The sequence below is a fragment of the Jaculus jaculus genome, chromosome 1, assembly GCF_020740685.1.
Source record: "Jaculus jaculus isolate mJacJac1 chromosome 1, mJacJac1.mat.Y.cur, whole genome shotgun sequence".
Lineage (NCBI taxonomy): Eukaryota > Metazoa > Chordata > Mammalia > Rodentia > Dipodidae > Jaculus > Jaculus jaculus.
Genome location: NC_059102.1, coordinates 20,563,871 through 20,579,088, shown reverse-complemented (window position 1 = coordinate 20,579,088; position 15,218 = coordinate 20,563,871). Strand labels below are relative to the sequence as shown.

The following is a 15,218-nucleotide window of genomic DNA, read 5'->3' as shown; positions in this document are numbered from 1 at the left end:
AAGATCTTCTTCCATTCTGCAGGCTGCCTCTTAGTTTGATTGACAGTATTCTTTGCTATATAAAAGCTCTTAATTTCATGAGGTCCAGTTGGTTGATTGGTGCCTTATTTCCTGAGTGGCTGGAGTTCTATTCAGAAAGTCCTTGCCTGTGCCTGTATGTTGAAATGTTTTCCCTGCTTTCTCCTCCAACAGCTTCAATGTTTCAGGTCTCATGTTAGGGTCTTTGATCCATTTGGAGTTAACAGAGTGAGATGAGAATCAATTTTCATCCTTCTACATATAGACACCAGCTTCTCCAGCACCATTTGTTGAAGAGGCTTTCTTTCCTCCAATGAATATTTTTGGCATTTTTGTCAAAAATCAGATGGCTGTTGATGCCGTGGATTATATCCAGTTTCTCTTTCTGTTATATTGACCTACATAACTGTTTTTATGCCAGTACAATGTTGTCTTTGTTACTGTGGCTCTGCAATGTACCTTAAAATCAGGTATGGTGATACCTCCAGCCTTGTTTTGGTTGCTCAGGTATCCAAGGATGTTTGTGCTTCTAAATGAATTTTGGGATTTTTTTCTTTTGGTTTTATGAGGTAGGATCTCACTCTGGCCCCCTGTATCCTGGAATTTACTCTGTAGTTTCAGGGTGGCCTTGAACTCTTAGTGGTCTGCCTACCTCTGCCTCCCAAATGCTGGGATTAAATTTAGGCATGCACCACCCCACCCAGCATGATATTTTTTTTTCTTTTTCAGGGAAGAATGGTATTGCAGTTATCTTGTCACTGCTGAGTTGCTGGGACAAACACCCAGCCATAGCAGCTTATGGGAGGGGAGGCTTTATTTCAGGCTAATAGTTTTGATGGCAAGCTTCATGCATGGTGAAGGAAGCCAGTTCACTTCATCATATGTCCATAGTAAAGAGAGAGGCACCAGCACAAGGTGGCTGTGAACACACAGTGGAGCTGGACTCAAGATGCACCCTGGTGACACTTCCCCTGCTGATCTTCACCTTTTGGGATGAGGACCTTAAATTTGACAATATACAATGTGAAGTGGTCATGAATCTATTGGGGCCAGCTGTCACGAGCACTCTCAAAGATGATTGGTTGAGAGGATTCCGCCCACGAAGGTCAATGATACGGAGACACTGGTATACTTGCAAAGGAGTTTACTGGGATGAAAGTCACACACAAGCAAGTCCAAACTATCACAACTAATATTATAGCTAATATAATATATAACCAAATTATATTCATCACTACTAACACAAGAATATTTCTAACGAGTCTAACATGTATACAACCTGATAACGCGAGACTTGGGCTGTGCCGTCTCGGACGCTTTACGACCTGGCAACGCGGAGTCCAGCTGCGACTTTTCTCTCGGTTCGCGGTGTTTCAAGCCGAGTCTTGATTGTTCGGACAGCATGTCGGGCAGATGAATTCGGATCGGTGATGCGTCTCGCGGAGGTCTCGGTCCGGACTGCTGAGCAACCTTTCAGTCAGTCATAGTGTCGGGAAGACTGAGACAACGGTTGCTGAGCAGCTGGGGTTTTTATACTTTCCACTACTTATCTAGAGTTCCACACACACACCTGCTAATCTCCACTATGTCACCGCACACAGCTTAGTCTTAATTTTTGCTTACAAGGTTTTACTTTGCATTTTTACTCTCACAAAAAAAAACTTATTTATCTAAACTGGCCCTGGACCATATGCTGGTCCTTACATGCTCATAACACCAGGGGTGGAATGTGGTAGTTTCACTGGATGGCCCCCAATATATTCAGGACTTTATTAACATCTGTAATTTAGATCTGCAGCCACCTGGCTGGAGGAGGTGTCACTGTGGGTGGATCCTAGGGTCCAGCCCTAAAGTGTGGGGGTGGGTTTGGAATTCCAGTCTAAAGATATGCAAAGTGCTCCTCCCTGCCTGGAGGTTTTAAATGTGTTTGCATGGGGTGTTGGTGTGGCCTGTGGCTTCTCGCTCTGTCCTGGTCCTGTGACCATTATGGAACTTCCCCAGGATCTGTTAGCTTCAAATAAATTCCCTTCTTCAAAAACAAACAAACAACAACAACAACCAAAAAAATGAAAGAAAGACATAGGAAGTTTAATCAAAAACTCTTGAGTGGGGCGTGCTGGCCCGCACTTAGGAGGCAAAGGTAGGAGGATTGCTGAGTTCAAGGCCACCCTGAGACACATAGTGCATTCCAGACCATCCTGGAGTAGAGTGGGACCCTACATTGAAAAACAACAACAAAATCTCTTGAGGCTGTGGAGGGCCATTTGAAGGACCCAGGAACCAAAGTGACGCCCTAACAGACTTCAATAGGGTGCTGTCCTGGCGAGACCTAAGTTTCAAGTTCCTGCTCAACTGTCCTGACATATGGTCAGGAAAGATATCTGCCCAAGGGCCTGAGCAGGCCCTAGACATGTCCAGGACATGCCTGAAACTTGCCTAAGACTTGTCCCTTCTGCCCCTCTACCCCAACCAATCAAAAGCATACAAATGTTACTGCTGATTGCTTAGCCAATCACAGTGCTGCCTGGAATTCCCCTAGCCTCTGCTGGCCAACTTCGCCTGCCAACATCTTAAGACCAATCAGAAAAATACAAGTTCAGTTACTGTTCAAACCAACCAATCATGTAAACCCCCTTCTTCTTTGTTCAAATCCCTATAAAAACCCAACCCTCCCACTACCGGAGGCCCTTGTGCGGATCCACTGTGCTGGTGAAGTCAAGAGTCCATGCTTAAGCCCAAAAAAGCTCTTTGCCTTTGCATGCGTGTCTGGTGTTCTCCTTGGTGTTCACTGGGGCCACCGAGAACTGAGCACAACACATTTACATTCAAACCACTGCAAATGGCATTGGAAGTTTGATAAGGATTGCATTAAATCTGTAAGTTGCTTTTGGAAATCATGTCATCTGTAAATAGAGATAATTTGATTTCTTCCTTTTATATTTATGTCCCTTATTTTGTGTTTCTTATTGCTGTAGCTCAGACTGATATTACACTGAATAAAAGTGGAGAAAATAGACATCCTTGCCTTACTTCTGATGTTAGTGGAAATAGTTCGAGTTTTTCCCCACTTATAATGTTGGCTACTGGTTTGTCATATATAGCCTTTACTATGTTGAAATTTGTTCCTTCTATTCCTGGTTTCTTCATAAAGGGATGTTGGATTGTGTTAATTGCCTTTTCTGCATTTGTTGAGATGATCGGGTGATTTTTGTCCTTGAGCCCATTTATATGGTATATTATATTAGCGATGTGCCTACATTGAACCATCATCTGCATCTCTGGAATAAAACCTTCTTATCAGGGTGAATGATATTTTTGATGTGTTCCTCTATTCTATTTGCCAGTATTTTGTTGAGAATTTTTGTAAGTATGCTTATGAGGGAGATTGGTGTAACTTCTGTTTTTTTTTTAATTTAATTTATTAGTTTTCTTTTCAGCAAATACAGGCAGTGTGGTACCATTATTAGGCTCATCTGTGACCTACCCCCTCCCAGTGGCCCCTCCTTGTTGATGTAAATGGGTCATGCATTGTGGAGTTAGCCCACAGTTATTGGTACAATAAATGTCTCTGCATATCATGACTCAACATGGGACTCTGACATTCTTTCCGCCCCCTCTTCTGCAAAATTTTCCTGAGCCATGTTGGGTTCATTTTTGGTCTGCTTCAGTGCTGAGGTGTTGGGGGCTTCTGAGGCTCTGGCTTTCTGATTTGATAGGAGTTGATTTTTCTCCATGTTGGTTTCCTTCCCCTTTGTGCTGGTATCCGGTTTACCAGAAAAATAGCACCCTTGCTTGTTTCGCCAATTTTCCTTAGTTTCAGTCAGGCCCCTTTTGAGGTATGATGGAGCTACTCTCTCCTTAGGATCTGCGTCTATCTGAAAAAGAGAAGCAGATTCTCCAACGGAGAGTAAGTTAGCACCTGGAAAATTGAGATAACACTTTTTTGATAGAGAGTTTAATAGGTGTAGGCCCTCTTGTACCCCATGATTGATGGTAGCTTGATATTGGAGAGTGGGCTTATGTTTGGATATGGTTCTGACTTGTTTCCCAGCTCCAGCTATGGGTCCTGCACCACTGAGGGGATCAATTAGCCAAATCAAGAGCAGTTGGTTCCCCACCATGGCTGTGTGCCACTATTGCACTTGTGTGGGCATCACACCAGGTTATTTGTTGCTAAGTAGGTTAGACCATGAGTTGCTTGGACAGATACTGGTCAGTTCCCCCAGTCGCCCATGTAGCACCTTCTGGCACTAGACACGCTGACTGTCTGGGGACTGACTCTCTCCTGGCTTCCAGCCATGCCATTCCATTTTACGTGTCAGCTGCGTAAGGGACTTGGTTTCCTTCTAATTTCTGTTTTTGTTGTTGTTGTTGTTGGTGGTGGTGGTGGTGGTGGTATGTGTGTGTGTGTCTTTATCTGGTTTTGGTGTCAGGGTGATGCTGACTTCATAGAAGGAGCTTGGTAGTGTTCCTTCCCATTTTTCTTTCTTTGAATAGTTTGAGAAGCATTGGTGTTAGTTCTTTTGTGAAGGTCTTATGAAATTCAGCAGTGAATCCATCTGGGCCTGAACTTTTTAATTTCTTAAATTTTGTTGATTTATTTATGTGTGTGTGTATGTATGTGTGTACGCACACACATGTGCACACATGCACATCAGCGCTTCTTGCTTCTGCAAATGAACACCAGACACTTGTGTCACTCTTTGCTCTGACTTACGTGATTAGCTTAGGAAGAACCTGGGCTGGAAGGCTTTGTAAGCACCCTTAGCCACTGAGCCATCATCCTAATCCCTAAATTTTGTTTTAATTGGGAGATTTTTGTGTGTGTGACTTTTTGACGTAATTGCTTATATTATAGGTCTATTTAAATGGTTCACCTCTTCCTGGTTTAATTTTGGTAGGTCATATACATCTAGAAATCATCCATTTCTTTTAGATCTTCCAGTTTAGTGGAGCATGTTTTTAAGATGTGTCCTTATACTTTTCTGAATATCACTGGTATCTGTTGTAATAGTTCCTTTTATATCTCTAATTTTATTAATTTGGGTCTTCTCTCTTTTAGTTAATTTCACTAAGAGTTTTTCGATCTTTGTCCTTTCACAAAACAAACTGTGCTTCATTAATTCCTTGTATTTTGTTGTTGTTGTTGTTGTTTCTATTTCATTCATTTCTGCTCTGATTTGTATTATTTCTTCCCACATATGAATTTTTAGTGAAGATTTTTTTTTTCAAAGTGGAGTCTCACTGTGGCCCAGGATGACCTGGAATTTGCTATGTCATCTCAGGCTGGCCTCGAACTCACAGCTAGCCTCTTACCTCTACCTCCTGAGTGCTAGGATTAAAGGTGTGTGCCACCACGCCTGGCTCCACATACTAATTTTTAGTTTGGCTTGTTCTTTTCCCCAAGGCCTTAAGGTGTATCATTAAGTTATTAATTTGTGACCTCACTAATTTCTTTTTAAAAAATATTTTATTTATTTATGAGAGAGATGGGGAGGGAGGAAGAGAGAGAAAAATAGGTATACCAGGGCCTCTAGCCACTGCAAACAAACTCCAGACACATGCACATGTCTAATGTGGGTCTTGGGGAATTGAACATGGGTCCTTCGGCTTCACAGGCAAATGCCTTAACTGCTAAGCCATTTCTCTAACTCCTTTCTAATTTCTTAATGAAGGCACTTAAAAATTTTAATTTTCCTCTTAGGGCTGCCCTCATTGTGTCCAATAGGTTTTGATATGTAGTATTTCTATTGGCATTTGATTCTATAAAATTTGTTATTTCCTTCTTGATTGCTTGCATGACCCATTTATCATTTAATAGTGTATTATTTAATTTCTACAAGTTTGTGTATGTTCTTTGGTCCTTCTTGCTTGTTGATGAGTAAGTTTTATCCCATCATGATCAGATAGAAGACAAGGAATTCCCTTAGTTTTCCTGTATTTGTTAAGATTTGCTCGGTGCCCTAATATATGATCTGTTTTAGAAAGCATCCCACATGCTGGTGAAAAGAATGTGCATTGTGCATCATATGGATGAAATGTTCTATAAATATCTGTTAGGTATGTTTGTCCTATGATGTCATTTAATCCAGATGCCCTTCTGTTTATTTTTTTTCTAGGATGACTATGAATTAGTGAGAGTTTAATATTGAAGTCACCCACTACTGTTGGGCTTGGGTTAATCTGTGACTTTATATCTAGTAGTGTTTGTTTAATAAAGTTGGTTACACATATGCTCATTGCATATATGCTTAGAGTTGTAATGTCCTTTTATTGGCTTATTCCATTAATCAGTATAAAATGACTTTCTCTTCTATCTCTGCTATTTGGTCATATTGCATCCTCTCAAGTACTAGAACAGCAACACCAGGTTGTTTTCTGTGCCCATTTGCTTGAAATACCATTTTTCTATGGAGAGGTGTGTTTCTTGGAGGCAACAAATAGAAAGATGCTGCCTTCTAATCCATTCTGCTAGTCTGTGGCTTTTGATTGGAGGACTGAGACTGTTAATATTCAGAGTTATTGTTGGAAATTGTTTATTAATTCCTGATACAGTCTTTGTTTTCAATTTTAATTTTATATAACACGTTGTACTTTTTTATCCCCTTCTCCCTTGCTCCCATTTCCCTGGGGGCCCTTCGTAGTGGGGTTATGGTATTCACTGTGGGGGAGGGGAGGAGACTATACCTTAGGATATTCCTACCTACTCTGTGGCTCTTACAATCTTTCCTTCCTCTCTTCTGCAATGTTCCTTGGGCCATGGCAGGCCTTTTAGCAGTCTGATTTAGTGTTGAGTTCTCTGTAGCTTCTGGATTTCTGCTTTGATGGGTTTTGATTGATCAGTGTCCATCTGCATCACCCTGAAGCTGGTTGCCTGACATTCTTTTTGACTTTGTAGTGCTTGATATTTTCTATTGCTCCCTTGCATTAACTGTTATTCAAGCATGGCGCATTCCTTTCCTATGGCCTCATGTGGATGCTTTTCCTTCCCTGCAGTCCAAAGGATTTGTTCAAGTGTTTTCTGCAGAGCTGGCTTAGTGGTCATGTATCCCTTTAGCCTGTTTTTGTCATGGAAAGTTCTTTTGTTTTAATTATAACAGATAACTTTGTTGGATGTAGTAGTTTAAGTTGGCACTTGTCTTACTTGAAGGCTCATGAGTAGGAAGATCATTTGATGGACAACTGTGTCGCACAGAACCTTATAAAATCATCTAAAATAGTGAGTGTAATGTGCTAAGGTAGAGCTGTGTGTGACCTGTGGTTGAGAGATGCCCAGGAAAGGATGAGCACCTGTGACCTGCCGCACATTAAGGATCAGGGCTGGCCATCACAGATTTTGACGTGCTGCCCATGGTTTACTGCCCACCCTGAGCATTTAGCAAAATTGTGATTTGGGGTAAGATATTCTCTGAGGACAAGAACTCAGTAATTTGCAGATTGTCAGTCAGTCTCTGAAATGGGGCCTGAGATACAGCATCTGAATGCACCCGAGATGCGGTAACACTGGAGCTTAAATGGGCAAGACCGCTCACCCCAGGCTAAATGAAGAACAGGGAGCCACGGAGATGCTCACTGAGTCAGTCAGCTGTACAAGCATGAGCACCTGAGCTTGGGTCTCTCTAAAATAAATAAGTGGGGGCTGGGGCACTGGCTCGATGAGTAACGTGCTTGCTGCACAAGCATGAAGACGCAAGTTCAGGTGCCCACTATCCCCATAAAATGCTGGACATGGTCAAAACACACCCAGCCAAATCAGTGAGCTCTAGGTTCCACGGGAGATACTGTACCTCAAAGAATAAGATGGAGGGAGATAGAAGAAGACACCCATGTGGACCTAAGGCCTCTACATACATACACACGTGCCTATGCACCCTCGCGAACACACACACACAGACATAAAAAATAAATAAGATGCAAAGCAATTGAAGAAATCACCCAATGTGCCTTCATCTGTGTGCCCCCACACAGGATCGGCTCGTACACACACACACACACACACACACACACACACACACACACACACAGTCTCACCTAGGAAGTGTCATTTAAAAATTTAAAAATACCACATTGGGACTGGAGAGATGGCTTAGTGGTTAAAGCATTTGCCTGTGAAGCCTAAGGACTCAGATTCAATTCCCCAGGACCCACATAAGCCAGATGCACAAGGGGGCGCATGCATCTGGAGTTCCTTTGCAGTGCCTGGAGGCTTTGGTGCGCCCATTCTCTCTTTCTGTTTCTCTTCCTCCTTTTCCCTCTCTCAAGCAGATAAATAAATAAATGAATACATATATAATAAAGCTGGGATTAGTGTTTAAAAATAAATAAAGCCAGGCATGGTGGCACATGCCTTTAATCCCAGCAGAGGTAGGAGGATCGCTGTGAGTTCAAGACCACCCTGAGACTACCATAGGGAATTCCAAGTCAGCCTGAGTTAAAGTGAAGCCCTACCTCGAAAAACCAAAATAAGTAATAAATAAATACCACATGGCCAGTCATGCCACTGAGTCCCAATTTCTGGCTTGATTTTTCTCCTCCCAGATGGCAGATGATCAGGACAGTATTGTGGAGCAGTCAGATGTGGATTCTTCAAATGAATGTGTAGTTGACGCTAAGCCAGACCGGTCCTCATTTGTGTCATCGTTCTTAAAGTAAGTTTCCTGCTGTGCTGGGTCCATCAGGGTCCCGTTGGCAGTTCCGCCTGCTTCATGTCTACCACCTCCACCCACATACGGGAAAGGGACATTCAGGAAAGGCGACTGTATGTTGTAAGCATTGACACTTAAAGATCACTTCCTTAAATGAGTCCAGTGGAATCTCAATGTGTAGTGATTTTATACCATTTTTAAAAAAAAGACACGAGGTGCTCTTTAACCAGCTGTAATTTATTTCTTTAATTTATTTTATTCATTTGAGAGAGAGAGGCCCAAGGGGGCGGGGGCGGGGGATGTTGGACACGCCAGGACCTTCAGCCACTGTAAATGAACTCCAGACGCATGCACCACATTGTGCATGTGGCTTACGTGGGTTCTGGGGAATTGAAACTGGGTCCTTTGGCTTCACAGGCAAACGCCTTAACCTCTAAGCCGTCTCTCCAGCAGATGTAATTTTTTTTATTACATGTCTTTTTCGCTTACATTTTATTCTGATGTCTGCTCCATCTGACTCTTTGGTAGCTGCTGCTTTTTGCCAGGAAGCACCGCCCACTGCCCATCCCAGAGCAAAGGTACAGGGGAGGTGCCAGACCCCAGCAGCCCTCCTTTAATGTCAACCCACACCACAGCCCTTTTAGGGGAGAGTCCTCTCAGCTCTACCATTTAGTGACCCACCATAAAAACAAGTGATGAAACCATATGCCTCAGTTTTCCTACCTGCTAAGTGGCAATAGCAACCTCTCAGAACTAGTTTGTTTGTTTTCATTCTTTTTCCCCCTACATTTCGCTCTGATGGGACAGATTTAGTCACCTGAAAATCTTTTATTGGTCACCCCATCATTCAGCTGTGTCTCACATGTACATATTAATATGCCTGTTGGCTTATATGTGAAGGCAGTTTCTAGTATGCATGAGTGTTAATAAGAAATTTACCCTAAACTTCCTATTTTAGTTATTTTTAATTCACAGTTGATATAAACAAAGGATACTAAATCATTTGTATCATTAAATTGTTTCCCATCACAGTAATTATTAAGTAGAGACTGCAGCTGATCAGAGAATTGGTAAGCTTTCTGAATAAATGAACAAAGAATGCAGAAACAAAAGCCTTTGTATAAAGGAACAAGTAACTGATGACCAGAGTAAGAAAGAGCTCAAAAAGCTAACTAACTTTTCATTTTTATACATTAAGCACTTAAAAATCATGAGTTAATTCATGGGATGCTGGGAATTTTGTCAGAGTCTTATCAGTTAATTCCTTGAATACTTTCTGAGTTCTGTACCAACAACTCAATTAAGTAGTTCTTCAGTTATGATGAAAGTAAACAGTGGGAAATTACCTGATTTCTTGTTCAACCTTTAGAGGTTTTTTGTTTGTGTTTTTCAGTTTCTGGGAAGTACATCAAAAAGACAATAACAAACCTTCTCCAATAATTGTTTATTAAACTGTCCCCCGTTTACTACAGAGGCATTTTTTTTGAGGTTCCAGGCTGACCTGGAACTCACTGTGTACTCTCAGGGTGGCCTTGAACTCAGGCGGTCCTCCTACTTCTGCCTCCCGAGTGCTGGGATTAAAGGTGTGCACCACCATGCCCGGCCAGCAAGGTTTTTTTTAAAAGATTTATTTCTATTTATTTATTAGAGACAGAGATAAAGAGAGAGGGAGAGATACAGAATAAGAATGGGTGTGCCATGGCTTCCAGCCACTGCAAGTGAACTCCAGACGCAGGTGTCACCATGTGCATCTGGCTTATGTTGGGCCTGGAGAATCAAACCTTAGGATCCTTAGGCTTGGCAGGCATACGCCCTAACTGCTAAGCCATCCCTCCAGCCCCAGAGGCAAATTTGTCTGTTTATATTTTTAAAAGATAAAGAAGCATGAGTAAACATTGGAAGTTAGCATGTATGTATATATGATATATATGTATATTCTCATATATATGCATACACAAGATTGGAGCTGCTAATGTAGCTCTTCTGTGCATAGAAACTGCTTTATAATACAGTTGACAAAGCCAGCTTGATTTCTGCTCACCAGACTTGATTTCTCGCAATAGAGGTCTGAGGCCACTTTTCAGTTCAGTAAATGTCTTACTAGGCACCCTATGACAATCCTCATGGGTCTGTCTGAATTCTGATTGTTGGATGGATGGATGCAAAGGAGGGAGGGAGGGGAAAGAAGGAAAGAGCTCCAAACCCAGTCTGTGTTCAGCTCCCGGAATCGGTGTTTGCTTTGCTCCCACTGGGCTGTCGCTCCAGAGTGGGGAAGTCTGCGGGAATAGTCAGCTGACAGAGGCAAGGTCATTAAGATTCATCATCACTCCCTCTCCGTTGTAAAACATATATTTAAAATGTATTTCGTTTTTATTGTTTTAATATTTTATTTATTTATTTATGAGAGAGAGAGAGAGAGAGAGAGAAGCACATAGAAAGAGAGAAAATGGGTGCACCTGGGCCTCTAGTCCCTGCAAATGAACTCCAGACACATGAGCCACCTTGTGCATCTGGCTTTAGGTGCGTACTAGGGAATCAAACCTGGATCCTTAGGGTTTGCCGGCAATGGCCTGAACCGCCGAGCCATCTCTCCAACCCTAAATATGTATTTCTTTAAAGTGTTTCTCAGTAGCTAATTGAGCTTTAAAGAGCCCAAAATGGGGTCCTCAAATCCTGACTTCACCTTCTGGCTTATAATAGGAAGCCCCACCTTTGGGGCTGATTCCAGGAAGCAAACAGGCAGGGTATCTGTCCCTTGGTTAGATGACCAAAGGCTGCATGTAGGAATGGTTCAACTGGGTGACAACGTCTGCCTCTCTTTTCATGCAGTGGAGATGGGAGAATGGACAAGAAGGTAGTATGTCAGACAGACTAACGCTAGGACAGCAAACAAATATACAAATGGAAGTTGAGGGTCTGGCCATGTAGTCCCTTAAAGGCGTTCGTGTCTGCAGCCCCTGGGAATGCTAAGAGCTCTACTCGAGAGCCTGAGCCTAAACCTGGGTATTTTGCAAAACCAAATCTGGCCTGTGGTTTGCTCCCCCGACCTTGAGTCCTCTGGAAAAGTGAATATGCTTGGCTCACCTATTCTGATGAACTGCACCTTTGTAATATCGTGACTGATATTGACAACAAGTTCCCTGTTATCAAAATAAACACTTATCCTTGCAAAGTAGTTAAATTAATGCCATTTTCTAAAACACTTCCTTTAGTTGCATGAAATGTAAGACATGATTGTTGAATTATTAAACAATTTTGAGCTATAACAAATGACATTTTAATGTCACATTCTTCTAGATTGTGAATGTTAGCTCTTTATTTTCTTGCCATTCTATGCAAAATATTTTGTTTATTAATTAATTATTTATTTGCAAGCCCAGAGAGAGACAGAGAAGAGAGGCAGAGGGAGAATGGGTGCACCAGGGCCTTCAGCTGTTGTAAGTGAACTCCAAATGCATGGGCTGTTTTGTCCATCTATCTTTACCTGGGTGCAGGGGAATGGAACCCAGGTCCTTAGGCTTTTTAGGCAAGCACCTTAACTGCTAAGCCATCTCCAGCTCCTTTCTCTTCCTTCTTTAGGCATCTGACTCTCTATGTATTAACATGGCTTTCTTAAACTTTTCCCACTCATAATCCCTTTTCTCCTGATAAACTTTTATGTATCCCCAGGTAGATAGGCGTATAAAAATAGGTATATGAATAAAACATTTTCTGGTAATGAATCATAAAAAAAAATTTACTTTAAAACAGGTTTTTGATATGCACATAATTTTACCATTTACCAAAGATGAAAGCAAATTTGCATACTAATAACATGATGTGCTTGTTTATTTTTGCATAAAGAATTAAACTTGACTGAATATTTGAGACTGCTGGACACGGAACATCTTCAGTGTTTTTCAGAACTCAATGATATTTTGACTTTATAATTTTCAGTGCTGAAATAAATACCTAGTATAGAATAATAGAAGCACGTTTAGAACTGAGGCAGGATAGAAAGATAGGGAAAAATAAAGGGGGACATGGAAAAGGGAAGAAACCCCCTGGCCAAATTAGGCCGCTGCCTCTGGCTTGAGGCAAAGTATGAACTCCACACAATTAGCAAACACTTCAGGTCTTCCCCCTCTGCCAGCTGTAAACCCGCAGCTTGCTGGGAATCTCACCAGGAACCACACTGACAGGGAAAGACATGGTACTAAACCCCAGTGGCTCCTGGTTTTACATTAGCAGATTATAATTCCATCCAAGGCATCTCCAGAGCCATGCTATAATCTCATTTATCAACAGAGAAAAAACGGGAGGAAGAAAGGGTTTCTTAGCAACTGTTGTAGGTACCTTGGCATTGCTGAGACAAAACACCCAACCAAGAGAAAGCGGATGGGGGAAAAAGTTTCTTTTAGTTTGGCTTACAGTCTCCAGGGAAGCTCTTGGTGATGGCAGGGTGAAGACAGCTGAGCGGAGGCCGGACATCACATTTCTTGCCACAGCAGGTGGAAAACAGCAACAGAAGAGTGAGCTGAACTCTGGCAATGGGGAGCTAGCTATAACACCCCCAGAGTTTGCCCCCAATGACACACCTTTTCCAACAAGGTTCCACCTCCTAAATGCCACCAGCTGGGGACCAAGAATTCAAAACGCATGATTTTATGCGGGTTGGGGGGGGGGGCGCATCTGATTCAAACACCTTAGCAACCTTTAGAAATGTATTTTGAGGGCTGGAGTGATGGCTTAGCAGTTAAAGCGTTTGCCTGCAAAGCCTAAGGACCTTGCTTCAACTCCCTAGGACCCACATAAGCCAGATGCACAGGGTGGCACATGTGTCTGGAGTTCATTTGCAGTGGCTACCGGCCTTGGTGTGCCCATTCTGTCTTTCTCTTATTTCCCTCTTTCACTCTCTCAAATAAATATATAAAATACTTAAAAAATATTTTTTAGAAAAAGAAAAGTATCTTGAGAGCCACCAAATGGCAAGCACAGCTAAAGGTAAGACACTCAGCTATGACTGAGAAAAGTCCACACCCATGTTCTCAGGATTATTTTCATTCTCCTCTCCAGTCCCTTTCTCTTTTTTTTTTTAAGCTGTGTGTGTGTGTGTGTGTGTGTGTGTATTTTGAGAGACAGGAAGAGGCAGAGAGAGAGAGAATGGGCACACCAAGGCCTTTAGCCACTGTGAATGAACACCAGACACATGCGCCCTCTGGTGGCGCATGTGTGACATGGCACACTAGCGTCCCTGTGCATCTGGCTTGTGTGGGACCTGGAGATTTGAACATGAGTTCTTAGGCTTTGCATGCAAGTGCCTTAATTGCTAAGCCATCTCTCCAGCCCCATCTAGTCTCTTCCTTAATGCCTTTAATAAATTCTCCAACTCCACTTCACCCTGGCTCTTCATGAAATTCTTTTCTGTGTCAAAGCCCGGAATCCGGGGTTTACCTGAGCTGTGGTCCCTGCAGGTCCCAGGGACCTCCTCAGGTTTCCCCGGGTGACAGTGTGGAGCCATGTCTCAAGCTTTTCACTGCTGACAGGGAGTCAGGTCCCTTCCTGTTGACAGGGTCATTTCAGAAATAGTTGGAAATTCTTCCCTAATCCCAAGCCAGATTTCATCTTGTAATGAAGCTCAAGTTGACAACTCAAAGAAAATTTTGAAAAATAAGCCATGGGGCTGGGGTGATGGCCCAGCAGTTAAAGGCACTTGCTTGTAAAGACAGAGGCAACCCAAAGTTCAGTTTCCCAGTATCCATGTAAAGCCAGATGCACAAGGTGGTGCAAGCATCTGGAGTTTGTTCGCAGTGGTAAGAGGTCCTGGCCGGCCCATATTCTCTCTGTCTCTCTGCCATTTCTCTCTCATAAATAAAAATAATTTTAAAAAATCAAACATTCTAATACAGTATAATCCAAAGATAAGCTTATTTGATATATACCAAGGAATGGAAGTAAAGAAGCTAAAGTTCTAGTTTCGGTGATCAAAGTGTTATTTCTATAAAACCAGAAAGCTTTTGCAGACGGTAGAAACACTGCGTCATAGCACAGTCACAGTCTTGCCAAGGTGCTCTAGACATTATTGGTTGGCATTGTGTGGTGCTGTCAGTGGGGGCGGGGGGGGAGCTTGACATTGTCCCCCTCAATAACTTGAGGAGTACCCCCAGCCTTTCAGATACCTCAGCCTAGGCTAAACCCGGGCTCCGAGATACAAGAAAGAATTCCAGAAAGAGCAGGGCGTGGTGGCACCTGCCTTTTATCCCAGCGCTTGGGAGGCAGAGGTAGGAGGATTGCTGTTGAGTTTAAGGCCAGCCTGGGTCAAAGGAGTTCCAGATCAGCCTGGGCTGGAGTGAGACCCTACCTTGAGAGGAAAAGAAATTAAAAAAAAAAAAAAAAAAAGAATTCTAGGAAGAGCATGTGCGAAAAAGAGTTGAAGATTTTCTTAGCCATTTCAATACCGGCTTAGTCTCTCTCTCTCTCATTTTCTTCTTTGATATGTGAGATTCTATGTTGTCTCAAGAGGTTCCACAATCCGATCAGATAAACCTAAAAGCCATTAGTTTTACACAAGGGATG

At 42.5% G+C, this 15,218-nt stretch overlaps 1 protein-coding gene across 6 annotated transcripts in view; it reads left to right on the top strand.

The window, feature by feature from the left end:
- Casp7 (caspase 7) overlaps window positions 1-15,218 on the top strand; it is a 61,197-nt gene that overhangs the window by 12,261 nt on the left and 33,718 nt on the right. For 3 of the 6 annotated variants that reach the window (XM_004659228.2, XM_045158244.1, XM_045158235.1), the window contains exon 2: window positions 8,557-8,666. The exons of the other annotated variants lie outside the window; for them this stretch is intronic. In XM_004659228.2, coding sequence (XP_004659285.1) covers window positions 8,557-8,666 — 110 coding nt within the window. The remainder of the gene's footprint in view (window positions 1-8,556; window positions 8,667-15,218) is intronic. 6 annotated transcript variants of the gene reach the window in all.